Source organism: Cetorhinus maximus, chromosome 16, assembly GCF_964194155.1.
Source record: "Cetorhinus maximus chromosome 16, sCetMax3.hap1.1, whole genome shotgun sequence".
Classification (NCBI taxonomy): domain Eukaryota; kingdom Metazoa; phylum Chordata; class Chondrichthyes; order Lamniformes; family Cetorhinidae; genus Cetorhinus; species Cetorhinus maximus.
Window position 1 is genome coordinate 10,855,419 of NC_135894.1, and position 16,833 is coordinate 10,872,251.

The following is a 16,833-nucleotide window of genomic DNA, read 5'->3' on the forward strand; positions in this document are numbered from 1 at the left end:
TTACTCAGAGACAAGTGACTTGCATTGTGGCCAGTAGTGTGCAGTCTTTATGTCATTCCACCTGTTTTGTTTCCACTTTAACTGGAACTTATGCATTAGCTAGGGTCTCATATCAGTGACTAATTTGAAATATTCATGGGTAAGCCACTGAGACACAAAGCAAGCCAATTGGAGGAGAAATCCAAAGTTAACCCAGATAAAAGCCCATGGGATGTCTTTAAACAGAGGCTAGGGCAATGCTGGCATGAACCTTCACCCTGGATACTGAAAGAAAAAACAAATAATGATTTGCTTTTATATAACACCTTGCTCAACCTCAGAATGTCACGTAGCACTATACAGCCGATGAAGTATTTGGAAGTGTAGTCACTGTTGTAACGTAGGAAATGTGACAAAAAAGCAGTAATCTGTTTGGCTTTTATCATGCTTTTCATGTTGTATCAGTCACAGCTTTAATGGTACCTACACTTGAGGAGCAGTGAACAGAATTGTTGTCCTGAACAGAGCAATGAGCACACAACTCCCACTATTAATGACAGGTTGCTGAACTTCAACACAAGTCAGTTCTTGATTAGGAAATAGGAGTTGTGGTAAACATCCTGGGCAGAGTGCTTGTCATATGGGTGTTGATAACTGAAACCATGTGGCTCAGTTACACCAGCACTTTTTTGCCCCAGTCCTGCATGAATCAGGTTTCATGACTGCTGCACTGAAGAATTTGATGGGGGAATGCCAACAGCACTAGGCCACTTCCCCAAACAGTGAGCTTAGAGATGCTTATCTAGATGTGTGTAATTCTATCTCAATTCCTTGGAAGAGTAGGATTATCATCTGGAAGCAAAGGGCACAATATCAGCATTGGCCCATATGTACATACAAACATTGAGCCCCTCGAGCCTGCTCTGTCATTCAATAAAATCTAGCTGATCTGATTGCCTACCCCCGATACTCTTTGACTCCCTCATTGGTCAAGAATCTATCTACCTCCGCCTTAAAAATATTCAATGACCCTGCCACTACCACTCTCTGGGGAAGAGAGTTCCACAGATTCATGACCCTCTGAGGGAAAAAAAATTTCCTCACCTCTGTCTCAAATGGGAGACCCCTTATATTTAAACTGTGTCCCCTAGTTTTAGTCTCTCACAAGAGAAAAACATCCTTTCAGCATCCAATCTGTCAAGCCTCCTTAGGATCTTTAATGTTTCAATAAGGTCACCTCTCATTCTTCTAAACTTCAACAGGTATAGGTCTATCCTTTCCTCATAAGATAACCCCCTTATCCTGGGAATCAGTTGAGTGAAACTACTCTAAGCTTCTTCTAATGCAATTATGTCCTTTCTTAAATAAGGAGACCAAAAATGTGGTCTCACCAATGCCCTGTACAATTGCAGCAAAACATCCCTACTTTTATATTCCATTCCCTTTACAATAACCGATAACATTCCATTTGTCTTACTAATCACTTGCTGTATCTGCATACTAGTTCATCTACATCAGGGTCAATTGATTTGAAATCATTTAAAATATGGCCATGGATGCAAACCACTAGCTTCCACAACAGTGAGAATTCAGTTCTGGCATCCGCACATTTTGTTAGCTTGACCATCCAATAAATTGGACAATTATGCATTAACAGATAATAACTCATTCAGTTCCTAGATTTGCTTCAGCACTCACAATACAATGTAACTCCCAGTGCTTTAAGTAAGTTGTCCTCCATGTATCAAATATTGCATTTGATCTTCTTCTGAATGTTGATGTGGATTAAGGAGAAACTTTTATTTTGTTTTCTGCAATAAATAATGCATGTTCTCTGAGTGAACTCTGTTTTGTCCTGTAAAGTTACAACTGGACCAAGGCCTTATCTCAAAGAAATAAGGTATGTTGTGTGCAGTGCAAACTGGCTGAGGGAAGTTTGCTAGTTTTAGACAGCCAGTAAAACAAAATTTGCTGACTGCTTTCTAACATACTGTCCTTCAAGTTGTTTATTAAACTTCTGAAAGTGTCACTCTTTTACACAAAGATTTCAGTACAACAACAACACTTGCATTTATATAGCACTTTTAAACATAGCGAAAAGGGATGATAGGACAGAAGAGCAAAGGCTTGACTGAAGAAGTTTTTCGGAGTGTTTTTTTTTCTGTATTTCATGGTATGTGGGCATCACTGGGAAAACCAGCACTTGTTGCCCATCCCTAATTGCCTTTGAACAGAACATTTCAGAGGACAGTTAAGAGTCAACCACATTGTTGGGGGTCTGGAGTGAACATGTAGGCCAGACTGGCTAAGGAAGGCAGATTTCCATCTCTAAAGGACGTAAGTGAACCAGGTTGGTCTTTATAACCGTCAATGATAGTTTCATGGTCAGCATTACTGAGACAAGCTTTTCCATATTCCAGATTTATTAATTGAATTTAAATTCCACAAGCTGCCTTGGTGGGATTTGGATGCATGTCCTCAGAGCATTAGCCTGGGCTTCTGGATTACTAGTCCAGTGACATTGCCACAATGCCCCCATCTCCCCCTTGGGTGAAAAGATAAAGGTGGTGGGGGTTAGATGGAAAATCCCAGGGTTTAGGGCCTAGGCAGATAAATGCGTTGCCGCCAATGGAATGGTACAAATTGCGGTTATGCAAGAGGCGGGAATTGGAGGAGCGCAGAGATCTCGGAGGGTTGAAATACTAAAAAGAGAAAGATTTTCAAAATATTCGCAGATATCACCATTCCTCTCTGTTTGCAATTGTCTACAAAGTGATTACCAGGCAATACTGCATAATACTATTGAAAGTCCTATTGAAAGAAAATAATTGTTTGACTCAACTTTGTATCAATCTGAAGAAAAGTTTTTGAGCAGACTCAATAGAAAATAGACTGAAATTAAAGTAATATAGTGCGCTGCTGGTTATTATTCCAGATATCCATAAAAAAGAGACATGTTGAAGCACTGATGCATTCTTCTCTTCTCATTCAGTATAAATTGTTGTTTTCCCCTTATATTGGTATTCTTGCGAATTGTCCTGATAAGTGTGAGATGAAAAGCTTTGACATGTCTCTTCCTTCAGCAATACTCAAGCTCTGTACCACCAAACGACTAGGTCCAGAAAGCAGAAAATGCTGGAAACCCTCGTCAGGTCCGGCAGCATCTGTGGAGAGGGAAACAAGAGCTGAAGCTCCAGGTTGACAGCCTTTTGTTTTCCAATCATAAAGATGCCTGTGAATTTCAGAGCAGGTCCACAAAGGGAGCCCTCAGGAGCATTGCACTTTTTCCAGCAAACACACACACAAGATATGATGCAAAGATATATTTGTTATTGCCTTAAGAATGAGATTACAATTGAAGACTAAAAGCATTGATTTTCTTAATCTTGAATAATGATTTCAAAGTCATGTACACAGGGCCCATCAGGATGTGTCCTGACACGATTTTACTTGCTCCTGGTGACTTTGTAGAAAAATAAACCATACTGCAAAAAAACACTTCAGCATATAGCCTTGGATATGGATTTCAGGTGGTGAGCTGCCAAGAAATACACAAATTAACTTTTGTTCGTAATGTACATCTTTATTCTTTCAGGGAGTCTTTCCGCACTCCTCAGATCAAAGTGGGGCCCATTGAAAGATAACGTCTCTACCATTGTGTTTTACACCAGACAGATACTGGAGGGCCTACGATTTCTTCATGAGAACCAGATTGTGCACAGAGACATCAAGGTGACTGATTTAAGTTGGCATTTGAAGTGTCACTCTGAGCTCAAATCGGATTGACAGATAATATCAAAGTGAAAGATAGAAAAGACTGGGAAAAAGATGGGTAATCAGAGATGTTACATCCTAACACACCTGCAATGCTTTTCAGGGGTACACATACCCAAAACTAGGCAATTTTGGAGGCAACAGAATTTAAACAGATAAACAATATTGCCCTCATTATAGTTACCAGTCATAGCTAATCCAACTCTTTTAAGTAAAAAATGAGGTTCTGTATAAAGTCTTTCTCTGTATAAATTTTAATTAATTTCCATAAAAGATTTAAAAGAAAATTAGTTCTGCCATACGTAATATTTTTAAATGGAAGGTTCATAGACTTGATTAGCTTATGACAGTTGCTTAGCAATTGTTCTCTGTAGTAGAATTCTGGAATCCTCTGCCAAAAAGGCTGTGGATGGTGAGGTCAATGAAGCTTTCAAGACTCCAATCAGTAGTTTTTTTGCTAGGCAATGGTATCATGGGATATAGAGCTAAGGTAGACAAATGAAGTTAAGGTACAGATTAATCATCACTTGATTGAAATTTGGTGCAGGTTCAAAGGGCTGAATGGCTTCTTTTCCTATGTTGCTATGATCTTAGTATCTGGTAGTTAAATATCACTGACCATTTCTTTTGAAAAGATCTGCAATAGCTGAGTATCTAATTTCATTTTTGCTATTATACTGGCTACCTGGCCCTCCTCTTTTTATTATATTCAGATTATTTTTGAATTTGTGAAGACCTTTTTAATTTCAGGGAGACAATGTCCTTGTAAATACGTACAGTGGCGTGGTGAAGATCTCAGACTTTGGGATGTCCAAACGGTTGACAGGAGTGAATCCTTGCACTGAAACATTTGCTGGTAAGAGGACCCAACCAAAGGACTAAACGTCTTAGGCCTCAAAATTCTGGTAAAAACAAAAAGCTAAAAGCTACTGCGGATGCTGGAAATCCAAAACAAAAACAGAATTACCTGGAAAAACTCAGCAGGTCTGGCAGCATCGGCGGAGAAGAAATCAGTTAACGTTTCTGAAACGTTAACTGATTTCTTCTCCGCCGATGCTGCCAGACCTGCTGAGTTTTTCCAGGTAATTCTGTTTTTGCTCAAAATTCTGGGTACTGGAGAGAGCAGGGAGCAGATTCATCACCTCCCAGTCAAACTCCCATATTGTTTAACTTAAATCTCAATTTCCAGTCTTTGAAAGGAGTGGACCAATAATCTGCCCCCTCCCCAGCATCTTGGGAGCATGTGTGGCGGAACTCTTTGGTTACTGCAGCTGTATGACTTTTTCTGGCCTAATGGGTCTGGTGCTGGCCATGAACTGTGGGACACGGTGGTGCAGTGGTAATGTCACTGGGCCTGAGGCCTAGGCTAATGCTCTGATGGCACAGTTCAAATCCCACCATGGCAGCTGGTGGAATTTAAGTTCAATTAATAAAATCTGGAATTAAAAAGAGCATAATGGCCATGAAACTATCATCAATTGTCATCAAAACCCATCTGGTTAACTAATGTCCTTTAGGGAATGGAATCTGTTATCCTTACATGTACCTCCAGCCCACAATAATATGGTTGACTGTGAAATAGCCTATCAAGCCACTCAGTTTAAGGGTATTTAGGGATGGGCAACATGCCCATACCCCATGAAAAAAATAGCCCAGAAGGAAACGTATGGGAGTCACCAATTTCATTGCTAAGATCATTTCCAAAGCAAAATATAGAAATGGTTGAAGCTATGGTTAATTTATCATATTGTCAGTTCATGATAAGCCTTTCAGAGTAGTAGTTGATGGCAACAATGGTGTTTCCCCCCCTTATCATACATCAGCGAACTCAGACGGATGTTCTGCACCAAGACATCACCAACCCAACTTTGAAGAAGTGGTTCAGAGATCTATACCTGGGGACAATTAAGCAAACCTTTCTTTGTCTGTTCACCGAGGGCCTGTGGGCTTCAGTGTGGGGCAAAATTAGAAAGGCCCCAAGAAGCGAGTGACATTGTGGCTCCTGAGTGGCAGTAGCAACTCGCCCCCATTATTATGATGAGGACAAAGGATGCCAATGGCAATAATTGGAAAAGATATACAATAGACAGCCAAGTTGCCACAACCCTTTCCATACTATTGCACTAAGTCAAGATGTCCCCTCTCCCACTCTGTTTGCATCTTGGTTACAATTTAATTTTTATTTCAGTTATGTTGTCTTATCATATATTAAGTCCATTCTATTTATTTAATTTATTTATTCACTTTTTTTTTCTGTTTATTTGTATCTTCTTTTCCCCTCTTTCAGTCACAGAATGTGGGAATGATTATCCACCCCCAAGCTTCTGACTGCACCCTCAAGCTGGTGATTTGCCTGGTAATTTTCCCTTCCTCCCCCCAACCTCCAGAGGAAGAGGCCCCTCCTTGACACTGACAAAGCAAAATCCAACCTAAAATATTATATAGCATTTTACAACTTCTAAAATGAGGCAAAATAATTTTATATGTACTTTATGGAGCTTTCCATTTTTAAAATTAGCTTCTCTGTCCAATTCAAACCATCTTTAGGAACACTTCAATATATGGCTCCCGAGATTATAGACAAGGATCCTCAAGGCTATGGTGCTCCAGCAGATATTTGGTCTTTGGGCTGTACTATCATTGAAATGGCAACAGGGAGGCCACCATTCTCTGAATTAGGGGAACCCCATGCAGCCATGTTTAAGGTAAGATTGCTCTTAAATCACTCTTTGCTGGAAGTCACTGGGGAGAAGTTTATGAGCAGAAAGAGGATTGGACATGCCAAACAGACCAAAGAGAGTGCCCCAAGTCTCTCCCATGCAGCACTGGGGGCCTTGGTACATGAAGTGCACAAGAGACAGGAGGTCCTCTTCCTTAATTGGAGCAGTGGGAGCAAATAGCTACCCAGTCAATGCTAGGACCTGGATGCAATGCCGTGACATACGTGCATACGAGCGTACGAATTAGGAGCAGGAGTAGGCCATTCAGCCCCTCGAGCATGCTCCACCATTCAATAAAATCATGGTTGATCTGAACGTAACCTCAACCCCACATTCATGCCTACTCCCGATAACCTTTCACCCTTTGTTAATCAAGAATCTATATAGCTCTCAAAAATATTCAAAGACTCTGCTTCCACTACCTTTTGAGGAAGAGAGTTCCAAAGACTCACTACCCTCTGAGAGAAAAAAATGTCTCCTCATCACTGCCTTAAATGAGTGACCCCTTATTTTTAAACAGTGATCCCTAATTCTCGATTCTCCCACAGGAGGAAACATCCTCTCCACATCCTTTCTGTCAAGACCCCTCAGGATCTTAAAGGTTTTGATCAAGTCATCTCTTACTCTTCTAAATTCCAGTGGATACAAGCCTAACGTGTCCAGCCTTTCCTCATAAGACAACCCATCCATTCCTGGTATTAGTCTTGTAAACCTCTGAACTGCTTCTAATGCATTTACATCTTTCTTTAAATAAAGAGACCAGTACTAGACACTGCAGATGTGGTCTCACTGATGCCCTGTACAACTGAAGCAAAACCTCCCTACTTTAGAATCAATTCCGTTCACAATAAATTATAACATACAATTAGCTTTCCTAATTACCTGCTGTACCTGCATACTAACCTTTTGTGACTCTTGAATGGGTGGTCATGGTCAGTGAATGCATCTTCAAATGCCATAGTATTATAATTGCTACATTGAATCACAAGCCTCTCGCACAGTGCTCCATTCAAAACCTTCACTTACCTACCAACAATCTTTATAAAGATATCTCATACCCACCATTCATAGCCCCAGCTCACCTTTGCACACTTAGTATTGCTGCAAGCCTCACACTCACATCTCAACTTGCACAAACTGTCAGCTATTCAATGCAACAGGTGCATCACCCATATTGTACTACACTCACTATTGCACTACCCTCTCCCCTGCAGATCAAGGTGATAGATAATCAGAGGCAAATGCAACCAACTGACGGCTACCCCCATGGAGGGGATGCTGCTTACCATCATTGGTTTGACCATGAGTGAAGCCCTCATCAGCAGAATAGGCTGAAAGCATAGAGGATGATGGCATGTTCCTACCTACTTGAGCTTCTCACAACCCAATTCCGCTTCTTTCCAATATATCTACTGATATGCAAGCTGCAGAGAGTGTAAGCATGCATCTCTTATTTATCTCCATTACCCCTTCACTCACCCCAATCCTACCCTTGTGCCTTCCCCTTTCAGACACCCAAGAACTATCACCTGGTCAAGAACTAATGTGGGAACTTGATGTCCAGGAGGAACAATTGATAAAGAAAAAACACCATCACTTGACCTCACACTTGCAGCCACCAGCTCAGACATTGACACTCTGTCTACTTTAGAGGGTAGCATAAAGTTGGGGTCTGCATGTGGTGAATCACTGGGCATGAGTGGCCCACAGCCAGGGCATGGGGAAGGGGTAGCACTACAAGTGCCAGATCCCTGGGCACAAGGTCATACAAGAGATTTGCTACAGAGAACTTAGCTGAAGACTCATTGCAGTGGCCTACATAAAAAATACTAATGGTTTTATACACAGAAATGCTTGATACATTGGCAGACTTGCTAGAAAGTCTGTGGTCATTGTCAAGGAGCATGGAGGACTCTTCTCCACCTTGCCCTCCTGGAAATATCAGGCTCAGTCTTGCCCTAAGATGGCATCTCATCATCGTGTGTGGGAGGTCGTTCTGTAGTGAAAAAGAAAGCGTGCAAGCTTGATCTCCAATGAATCACCTGTTAACCTCCTCATATTCGTCTAGGGCATCTAGAATTCTTTCCAGATAAGGCCTTGGAAGTAACTTGTACCTCTTTGATTTTAGCTTCACCATCATCATCCAGCAAACCATTGGGAAAGACTGGAATAATATCAAAAGAGGCACAGTTTGATAATTTGTTTATTGCCTCCTTCGAGTGTTTATAGGTGCTACCAGCCATCATTTTATTGTCTTCTCAGAAGCTTCTTCCTTTTTGTCTTCTTCTTTCTACCACAGAGTTTAGTCTCGCCCTTCATTCTGACTTCACTGTCGGCCAGACTTCTCTCAGGTGAAGCAAAAACAAAAATACCTGGAAAAACTCAGCAGGTCTGACAGCATCTGCGGGGAGGAATACAGTTAACGTTTCGAGTCCGTGTGACTCTTCACCAGTTCTGATGAAGAGTCATACGGATTCGAGATGTTAACTGTGTTCCTCTCCACAGATGCTGACAGACCTGCTGAGTTTTTCCAGGTATTTTTGTTTTTGTTTCGGATTTCCAGCATCCACAGTATTTTGCTTTTTTCTCTCAGGTGAAATCTCAACTTGTCTTAGTTCAGTAGCTGAGTCTCCCAAAACTTCATTCTCCTCTTGGAAAGCTCTCCGATTTTTGCTTTAAAAGCCTCTTCGACTTCATTTAGCTGATTCTTCAGCTCTACTGTATCTTTTTTGAGTTTGTTGGCTGCCTCCTGGAAACTTGAACATTAATTGTCTTCTCTGTCAACTAGTTCTTCAGTTTGTTCAGAGAGGTGCTGAATTCTTTCTAATTCTCTTCGTACTGTTCCAGAGGCACAAACTTTGACCTGAGGGAACCTTGTTGTGTGTGAAGGTCTTTCAACAAGTTTTCCTTTTCCTTGCGAAAGTTACTCACTTTGTCTTGAACTCTGTCATTCAGCAGGGCCTCTTTGAGTTTCTTGTGCTGTTCTTTCATGTTTTTGTTTGAGATAGACTGCATTTCTTCAGGTTGTTAAGTCCTTACACACTCCCTTTTTCATCCTGTTGTGGTCCTTGGACTCTCCAGGCTCTTTCTGCCATACTTTGCCTTGTTCCTTTTTCAATACATGAACTCTTCCAGCTTCTTTTTGAAATCTCACCGGCCAATCAAGGTTAATTTCCCTTAACCGGTTTCACCCTAGAAGGCTTGGTCCTCTGCCTCTCTATACCATCACCAGTAGCTGTGTCGACTGGTTTTTGGACAGTTACTCTGCTGATACCTTTCACTTGGATTTCTTCACCTTTGTACGTTTTCAAATTGGCAGATGTTTGTTCCAAATTTAATTAATGTTCACCATTATTTAAATACCTGAAAGTGTGTTCTCCAACAACAGTAGTGGAAGCTCCTCCTGTCAACTTCCATTTTTACTGGTTCACTATTCACTTGTACTGTCACAGATAATGTCTCTGTCTTCCCAACTTTCTGTTAAACAATGAATAAATGCCAGAATTTGTTGTTTCAGGCTCTTCCACACGGTAGGTTTCATTCGGCTTCTTCTGTTGTTTGCAAGCCTGTTTAAATCTCTCTTTGTACTGTCTCATTAGGTGTCCACTTCTGTGACAAAAGTAACTACTTTTTTAAACTGCCAATCGCTAAAAGACTAATTGTTTCCACATCGATTAAAGTTGTTCTTCGATTTAGCTGCTAAGCTATTTCTTCTTATTTTTCGGTTAGCGGGGGCTGTTTCCCGCCTCACGGCAGAGTCTCGCTTTCTCGTGCCACTTTTGGCCGACTGTTCCTGCCCGATTTGGAGTATGGCGCCATTTTTCAGCCCTTGAATTGCTTGTCAATCTCTTACTGCGCTTTCCATGACCAGCGCTATTCCTAGCACCTTCTTAAAATCCAGATTCACGTCAGCCAGCAATCTTCTCTCAATAGGGCCTTCTTTCACACCACACACTAAACAATCTCTGAGCATGTCATTCAGAGTCTCACCGAACTTGCAGTGTTCCATTAGTTGCTTCAGATTTACCCCATAGCTAGTCATTGTCTCACCCGGGGCTCTATGTCGCGAGTTGAACCGGAACTCTGCATCGTGACTGAGGCCTTGGGTTGAAAATGTCCCTTCACGAGGCCCACCAATTCTCCGAAATTCTTCAAATCTGGGGCACTGGGGGCTGTCAAGCTTCAAATCAAATTGTAGGTTTTGCTCCCATGAGTACTCAAGAGGATCGCTTGCCTCTTCTCTTCCCCCGTGATTTTGTTCGCTTGAAAGAAGATCGTGGGGCGTTCTATATACTGTGACCAATCGTCTGTGGCTGGCTCAGAGGGATCAATTCTACCAAATTGTGACATTTTGGGTGAGTATACCTTCTGTTGTTTTAACGAACGTTGATACTCACAATCTTTGGGCGAGGTACAGTGGCGATTCCGATCTACCTTGATTTATCCTGATTTATCCTCATCACCAGTTTGTTGTGGTGTGGCCTATTTGTAATAGGGTTGATCTGCAGACAACTTTCTTAGTGGAAACATTAGGTTTATTTACAATACAGCCAGCAGTAACTACACGTGCGCTTTCAACTGACTGTGCTGCTAACACATTGGTTTACACAGATCATGTGATCTTACATCACAGGATTATTCTTAAAGGTACAGCCCAACATTTAACGAAACCATAATTACTACATCAGCTTAACACATTAACTAATGTCACCATCTGCCTGCTCTGTATAATTCCAGCACGTGTTCCCAATGCCTAAGGCCCTCATCAAGATGTTGTTTGATGCAGGCCACACCATAAATCTGCATGTATGGCTTAGGTGCCATTTTGATACCAAAATGGCACCCACAGTGCTAAATCTAAGGTCGCTATGAAGCCCAGCTTTGCAGTCTATATCTTCTTTTATCCCTAGATCCCCAATTTTAGAGCACAATACAGATTGTGTGAGGAATGGTGTGGTTGTATTGGAATGTAGCATTCTTGAAGGCTTGTTCTGTTTTGATCTTTACCTGTTCACCTGGGCTCCTTCAATAGGTCGGAATGTTTAAAATCCATCCTGAGATCCCAGAATCTATGCCAGCAGATGCAAAGTCCTTTATTCTTCACTGCTTTGAGCCTGATCCCAATAAGCGAGCAACAGCTGCAGAACTGCTTGAAGACCCCTTCCTCAGGAAGACCAAGAGTGGCAAGAAGCATAAAATTGCCTTCAAACCAAGTGGTGAGACATACACAAATAATCAAAGATTCCGTATCCTTTGGAGGAGGCCATACTGTGTCTATCTGATTAAATAGGGGCTTCTGCATTATATATAGATGGGGCACCAGCAACACTGTAAATATCAATAATTTCGATATAGGATGACAACTAGTAGTGTTGAAATTTAGAGGTGGTACCAAAATAGGACGTACATTTAATTATTTAGAAGACCAGAGGGATGTTGATAAGATGGTAGAATAGGCTTAAAAATGGCAGATGGAATTCAATGTCAGTAAGTGTAAGATGATGCACCTTGCTTAAGGAAACAGTAGTGATTATCCTCTTAATCGAAGTAAGCTTATTGCTGTTGGAGAGAAGAGGGATTTGTGAGAACAGCTTCCCAGAAAATTAGAGGCAACACCTCTGGTTGATAAAGCTGTTAAAAAAAAGCTAATGGAATTTTAGATGTTATCAGAAAAAATATAATATGAAAGCCAAGAGGTTAAGATGAAGCTATATAAAATATTAGCAAGACCTCAGTTTAGCGCAATCTGTGGGGTATTGGTCTCCATACTGCGTAAAGGACAATAGGCTTTAGAGAGGGTGAAATGTAGATTTGCTTAGACACTGCCTGATATTACAATACATAAGTAGAACAAAATCAGGTCTTTTATCATTAGAGCTACGTAGGTAATGGGGCATCATGATCAAAGTGTTAAAATTATCAAAGGATGGGGCAGGGTAGATAGAAGCAGACTGTTTAAGTAGTTGAGGTGAAAAGTGGATGCATTTACTCACTAGTTTTACAAGCTTGAGCTGATTCCCATTCCTATTCTCTATGAAGTGGAAGAGCAGGCAGCTACCACCCCAATGTTTTAGTGGCAAATGTACATTAACGGTGTTGCCCTGAACCATACAGATGTGCAAAGCTCCAGGTTTGGTCCTAAGGTAACTGATCTTAGCCAGGGCTATGTCCTTGAGTTTCAGAAGGAGTAGTTTGATCAGGGCTCCTACTCCTGATCATGCTCTTACGATGCTTGGTAGGAGTACACATCTGTGGATGTTGGGTAATTACAAGGGCCAGACTTGGCTGTGATTCACTGTCTACAGTTGGTGGTTGCTATGCAGGTTCACAACTGATACTTTGTCACTTCATCAAGGCTCTCTCCTCCATGGAACCCTGCTCTAATGTGAATTCCTGATTTGAACAATGATAAGTGAAGGAAACCAATCACCTGCAGTTTTAAATCATAGGAAAATGGAATGGGAATACTGAAGGCAATGCAAGTTATCGACCTTGCATGCAATGGGGCAATACTGCAGGCAAGTGGGGAGCTCTATGATGCTCACTTTGACCAGCTCATACATTGGTATGAGCAGACAGTTGAGCATTTACCATTTGCACTACTACATCAGTATGATATTACATGGTACTTCATTGGTACGCTCAGTATGAAAGAGCTGAGCTCTACCTGAGTAGAAACAGAAACATAGAAAATAGGAGCAGGAGTAGGTCATCCAGCCCTTCGAACCTGTTCCACCATTCAACATGAATATGGCTGATACTCTATTTCAACACCATACTCCCGCTCTCTTCCCATACCCCTTGACGTCTTTAGAGTCTAGAAACCTATTTCTTTCTTAAAATATTCAGTGACTTGGCCTCCACAGCCTGTGGTAGAGAATTCCATAAGTTCACCACCCTCTGAGTAAAGATGTTTCTCCTCATCTCAGTCCTGAATGGCCAACCCAGTATCCTGAGACTGTGACCCCTTGTTCTAGACCACCCCAGCCAGGGGAAATATCATCCCTGCAGCCAGTCTGTTCTTCCCTGTCGGAATTTTATATGTTTCAATGAGATCCCCTCTCATTCTTCTAAACCCCAGTGAATACAGGCCTAGTCGGCCCAGTCTCTCCTCACACGACAATCCTGCCGTCCCAGGAATTAGTCTGGTGAACCTTTGCTGCACTCCCTCTATGGCAAGTATACCCTCTCTTAGCTAAGAAACCAAAACTGCACACAATATTCCAGGTGTGATTTCACCAAGGCCCTGTACTTGGCCAAAATGAGGAAGCATTGAAAGAAAAACAGAAAATGATAGAAAAACTCAGCAAGCCTGACAGCATCTGTGGAGAGAAAAACAGAGTTGACGTTTTGAGCCCGTATCAACCTCCTTCAGAGCTACAGAGAAGTAGAAATGTGATGAAATTTATACTGTTTAAGGTGGGGGGGAGCAGGTGAAGCTGGATAGAAGGCCAGCAATAGGTGGGGACAAAGGAGAGATTGACAAAAGTGTCATCAACAAAAGGACAAAGGGGGTGTTAATAGTAGTGGTAAGGGCTAAAAACATGGTGCTGAAAGTGGCATTAAGGTAAGAAAGCAGAATGGTGGGGAAAAAAAGAATTGCCCCACCACCACCCCCTTCCCCCCACCCCACCCCCACAAGGATCATCTGTTACTTGTTCATGTTCTTTTCAGAGTGCTTGCCCCTGTCCTGCCATTATCACATTCTGCTTTCTTACCTTAATGCCACTATCAGCACCTTTTTTAGCCCTTACCACTACCATTAACACTCCCTTTATCCTTTTGTTGATGACACCTTTGTCAATCTCTCCTTTGTCCCCACCTATCGCTGACCTTCTATCCAGCTTCACCTGCACCCCTCCCCCCTAAAACAGTATAAATTTCATTACATTTCTACTTCTCTGTAGCTCTGAAGAAAGGTCATAGGGACTCGAAGCGTCAGCTCTGCTTTTCTCTCCACCGATGAGTTTTTCCAGCATTTTCTGTTTCTCTTTCAGATTTCCAGCATTCACAGTATTTTCCTTTTATATGAGGAAGCATTGAATTCCCTAGCACTGATTTCCTCCACCTTGATGAACACAAAATAGACTAAAAGAACAAGAATAATAGATCATTTTTTGTCCTTATGCTTCCAGGAAGGAGTGTTCACCAGTTCAGATACAGTTCAGAAATTAGGATTCCTATTAGCGATGTACAGCATGTGTACGTATATCCATTAGGTGCTCCTGGCATGCAAAGCTGGTTGTGTGAGGTTGGAAAATCACCTTACGAGATGAACTTAGAGTGACAAAAATAATGAAGATAAATCCAAAGCCCCAAAGTTGTGAGACTTCACTTTGAGCAGAAAATCTCACTCGATGAGAATGTAGTTCCTGGAATTGGCCGTGGGGGTCCCTGGAATTGGGCATGGGGATCCCTGCATCCCTGATGTTCCATCCATCAAGATTAATGGTGTTAATTTCAGGTGTGCTGCAACTTAGGCATCCTGGGTACTGGGAATCAGGAATACTGACCTCTGCACCTAATTGTCCAATCTCCACTCAGCCAACTGAAGAAAACTGCCCCAAAGAAATTCAAGAGAAATTATAGGATAAAGAAGGTCATTTTTTTTTTCCCTTTTGTTTGCTGTCCAGAGTACAGTCCAAGCTTATCTCTTCCTATCATGGTCCAGAGTGAAACCTTAGGCAGCAATGGAAGTGATCATGGATCATTGTCACCAGACTTCAATTCAAAGCATGATGTGTTCTTCGAGAGAAATGAGAAAGCAAGTTCAGAAAATTTGATCAGAGCTGTCGGCTCTCCACCATCGAGGTAAAAACCAAAATCTTATCTGTTCTGTCTAAAACACCCCTCTTCCTGTTCCATTGTTCTACTGTTTAATGAACAGTGTCACTGTGGCAGCGAAATATTTGACTAAATTTATAGGCAGAGGACAGATGACATCTTCCATTACAATTTTATTATTGTCACCCAATCTTCAATAAAATGAATTTTGTTAAAAATGTCCTGTGGTATTAAATGGTGCGCAGCATCAGTCTTCATTCATTGTATTCCCAATCTCATCTGAGCTACGATGAGGAAATACAGAATAGAGAAAAAAAATTGACCATGAACTATGCCCAGCCAGCTCTTGTGTAGCTCTTAGTGCTGGTTTCCAGGTGCCATTAGTAGAGGCCCAGGAATAGGTTGCCTCCACACCCTCTCAATCAGCCGCAGGACATGGTGAGACTAAGTAAGGGGAGGAGCAATAAGTTGTAAATAGAGAGCCTTCTTCTGCAAAGCACACGCACACACACACACACACACACACACACTTTGAGCTACCACTGATTTGGCATCGGCAACTGGTTACCCTGGACGTTTTCAAGAAGCTGGCCTATATGAATACTCCTCACTAGCAAGAATTGATTCAACCTGAATATCCTCTGATGATGTAGTATTCCCACTCCATTCTCTATAGTCTCTATAGCTCAAGATTAGTGTAAGAACTGTCCAAGCCTGAATCAATGTTTTTTCACTCAGTTGATCTGAAACCCAACCACTTATTGACGGTTTGTAGATGAAGAGGGTAGCCAGAGGGTAGGCCCACTCAGGGACAGAGGTGGGAATCTGTGTGTGGAGCCAGAGGAACTGGGAGAGATACTAAACGAATACTTCTCATTAGTATTCACCAAAGAGAAGGACTTAGCGGTCCTGTCTAGGGAAGAGTGTGTAGATCATGTTGAGATCAAAAAAGAGGTGTTAGGCGTCTTGAAGAATATTAAGGTGGATAAGTCCCCAGGGCCAGATTGGATCTACCCCAGAGTACTGAGGGAGGCAAGGGAGGAGATTGCTGCGGCCTTGACAGAAATCTTTGTATCCTCACTGGCTACGGATGAGGTCCCAGAGGACTGGAGAATGGCCAATGTTGTTCTATTGTTTAAGAAGGGTAGAAGGGATAATCCAGGAAATAACAGGCCAGTGAGCCTTACGTCAGTGCTAGGGAAATTATTGGAGAAGATTCTTCGTGACAGGATTTACTACCATTTGGAAGCAAATGGGCGTATTAGTAGAGGCAGCATGGTTTTGTGAAGAGGAGGCCGTGTCTCACTAACTTGATCGAGTTATTCGAGGAAGTGACAAAGATGATCGATGATGGAAGGGTAGTGGATGTTATATACATGGATTTCAGTAAGGCCTTTGACAAGGTCCCTCATGGCAGACTGGTACAGAAGGTAAAGTCGCATGGGATCAGAGGTGAGCTGGCAAGATAGATACAGAATTGGCTTGGTCATAGAAGACAGAGGGTAGCAGTGGAAGGGTGCTTTTCTGAATGGAGACCTGTGACTAGTGGAGTTCCGCAGGGATCAGTGCTGGGGCC

General features: G+C 42.0%; 1 protein-coding gene across 1 annotated transcript in view; it reads left to right on the forward strand.

Annotated features, from left to right (window-relative positions):
- Positions 1 to 16,833, forward strand: part of map3k15 (mitogen-activated protein kinase kinase kinase 15) — a 176,062-nt gene that overhangs the window by 123,933 nt on the left and 35,296 nt on the right. The window contains exons 16-20 of the mRNA XM_078559367.1: positions 3,575 to 3,711; positions 4,504 to 4,609; positions 6,301 to 6,458; positions 11,506 to 11,689; positions 15,107 to 15,284. Of these exons, the coding sequence (XP_078415493.1) occupies positions 3,575 to 3,711; positions 4,504 to 4,609; positions 6,301 to 6,458; positions 11,506 to 11,689; positions 15,107 to 15,284 (763 nt within the window). The remainder of the gene's footprint in view (positions 1 to 3,574; positions 3,712 to 4,503; positions 4,610 to 6,300; positions 6,459 to 11,505; positions 11,690 to 15,106; positions 15,285 to 16,833) is intronic.